This window comes from Ixodes scapularis, unplaced genomic scaffold, assembly GCF_016920785.2.
Source record: "Ixodes scapularis isolate PalLabHiFi unplaced genomic scaffold, ASM1692078v2 PGA_scaffold0__279_contigs__length_252992795, whole genome shotgun sequence".
NCBI classification, from domain to species: Eukaryota; Metazoa; Arthropoda; class Arachnida; order Ixodida; family Ixodidae; genus Ixodes; species Ixodes scapularis.
Window position 1 is genome coordinate 84465089 of NW_024609835.1, and position 2838 is coordinate 84467926.

Consider the following 2838-nt stretch of genomic DNA (forward strand, 5'->3'; position numbering starts at 1 on the left):
TTAAAATGACGTTGTATTATTCTCTCTTTTATTCTAAGATCAGTTATGGTTTGTTGGTTTGGGGTACAACCACTGCATCTAACTACAACAAACTAATCATCCTTCAGAAAAAAATTCTTCGTATTTGCGAAAATTACAGAGGTAATGTCAGAAATTTGAGCACTCCACCACTTTTTGTTAAATATAATATATTGAAGGCAGACCAGATATATCACTTCAAATTATTTCAATGGATCTACAAAAACAACCTCTATTTGACACAGACACCTCCTTCTAGTGCCTACACATTACGAGACCCGAAACGTAGAATCCCAAGCATACGAACAAATTATGGCAGGCAAAGTTTATCGTACATGAGTACTAAATTATTAAATTCCCCTGGCATTGATGTTAATTTCACTTCCCCTTTTCCAAAGTTCAAAAGAGACTGCAGACGAGCTCTGGTTTGCAGTGATATCGCATTTTCATCTATTTAAGGCATGCATATCTATTTATATTTATTTTCAATAAAACGTAACGTACTACGAAACTTCGGAATTCTCAATTTTGGCTTTGTAGCCTGATTTTTGGTTTTGATTTAGCTTGTTTCCGCTTTCTCTTATAAGTCCTTGTTTATAAATGTTTAGTGGATATGTAAAAAAAACGGTGTCTATTTTTGTCTTTATCTTTATTTTTATTTTATTTGACTTCTGGGTTATGATAAGCATATCGCCCCGCATTGTTCAAGCAGTGCCGCTTGTGTAGTTGTTTGAGCTGAGTCATTGTATTTCATGTGCTTTCAGATATTTCTATAATAATTGTTTCGATTTGTTTTTATGACGATGGCTGTCTTGTTATTTATTATCACTATGACTTCTTTGAAATGCTATTTCCGCTGTATGAACTGCAGGGGGCAGAGGCGCTGTCAGGCATCATGCCTTTATCTCTGCCCCCTCTGCGGATTGAAATCCGCAAAACCAATAAAGAAAAAAAAAAAAAAAAAAAAAGGACTGTAAAAAGACCAAATGCGGTCTTGTGATGAAGGGTTATGCGAGCACCGCACATACCATGAGGAGAGATTGCGCCGCCGTCAGCACCGCGCAGAATGTTTGTGTCAGGTGGCGTCAGAACTTTTCGTAAGCGTCGTCTGAGGTCTTCGCGCATGATGGAAATAGCGGCTCCGGTATCAACAAGGGCAAATGTGCTAATACCGTCAATGTCGTTCAGCAGCCGATTCTTGGCTATAGCGGCGATGCTTCGTGGAGGATTTTGGGCTCGGGACTCCAATGCAGCCTCACCTCTTGAAGCTGCATTGGTTAGTTTTCCGAAGGTCGAAGGTCATGGGACGGCGACAGTTGGCGGCGGATGACTGGAGATAGCGACTGGCGACGGCGCGGCGATGGCGAACGATTGTTGCGTGACGAGCGATAATATACTTGTTCATTCGCGGGGAGCCCGGGAGATGGCGAGAAGCTTCCCCTGTAAGGGCGACTGGAGCTGGAAAATGGAAACCTGGGCTGCTGGTTGCTCCATGGGTTGCGGCAATAGCGGGCGACATGACCAACCACGTTGCTGTGGAAACAAATTGGCCGATTGTCGGGTGTTCTCCATGCGGCTGGGTCCCGACGTTGGGGCGGTCTGAAGACTGTCGCTGCAGTTGGAGGTTCACAGGGGCAACGATCAGAAATATGATGGTCAGCGGTGGGTTGGAAGCGGGGGCATGAAGACGCGCAGAGCTTCTCCATTTCCTTCCTGACGACACTTTGAACAGCAGCTATTGATACTGTTACGTTCGGCGACTCGGAAGGGCGAGAGGAACCCTCACTAGGCATCATTGCTTCCAGCTCTCGGCGGACGATTTTGGTAATCTGTACCGAACTGGCATCTGTGTCTTCGCAAGATGATGTTGCTGGTGTGTTGGGCAAGCGGTTGAATTTGTGTGCTATCCTTCGTGTTTTAGCAGCTTCGAACCGGCGGCACTCCTTGATGACCTCGTCGACCGTTGAGCAGTCTTTGATTACAAGCAGCTGGAAGGCATCGTCTGCTATGCCTTTTAAGATGTGCTCGATGCGGTCAGTATCTGACATCTCAGGGTTAGCCTTGCGGCAGAGAGAGATGACGTCTTGTATATAGGTGACATATGACTCTGTAGATGTTTGTACGCGGGAACCCAGCTTACGCTTCGCAGACAGCTTACGCCCGGTGGGACGTCCAAAAAGGTCTTGAAGTTTGGACTTACAGAGTTCCCAAGAGGTGATCTCTTCCTCATGCGTTTCGAACCATGTCCGGGCGGTATCTCGCAAGTAAAAAATAATGTTCGCGAGCATGATGGTATTGTCCCATCGGTTATGGAAGCTTACTCTTTCATAGAGGTCGATCCAGTGTTCTATTTCCTGGTCGCCTGTACCGGTAAAAGGTCCGGGGTCCCGAGGCTTTGTGAGGACTAAGGGTGGCGGGGGCGTAGGTGGAGCGCCTTCGGGTGGTGTCGCTGGAGGTGGAGTCATGTTGGATGCGGGCGGAAGACTCCTGCTGCGAAGGTCCAGGTCGGGCATGGGTCCGCACGTCCACCAAAGAATGTTACGGTGAAAACGATGATGATTTATTTATAGCTGGGTAATGGCGGTAGACAGAGGATTGAATCCCTTGCTGCGAGCGCGCTGGCGATCCTCTACCTCTTCTTCTCTAGGCATCTCATGAGCTCTGTAATAATATATATATATAAATAAATAACGAAGGGAAAAACTCACGGTGAGAAAAAACAAACAGCGGAAGTTGAATCGACAGTTTCGCCAAGAGAGTCGGCTTCCTCACGAGATCTGACGAAGCCGAGTCTCTCGGCGAAAGTGTCGATTAAACTTA

General features: G+C 46.4%; 1 protein-coding gene across 1 annotated transcript; it reads right to left on the reverse strand.

The window, feature by feature from the left end:
• Window positions 1-1273: 1273 nt before the first annotated feature.
• Window positions 1274-2321, reverse strand: LOC115310443. The gene is made up of 3 exons (XM_042292336.1): window positions 1805-2321; window positions 1492-1630; window positions 1274-1286 (listed from the first exon to the last, which is right to left on the reverse strand). The coding sequence occupies exons 1-3, from the start codon at window positions 2304-2306 to the stop codon at window positions 1274-1276; spliced, it is 654 nt and encodes a 217-aa protein (XP_042148270.1). The 5' UTR covers window positions 2307-2321.
• Window positions 2322-2838: the final 517 nt, after the last annotated feature.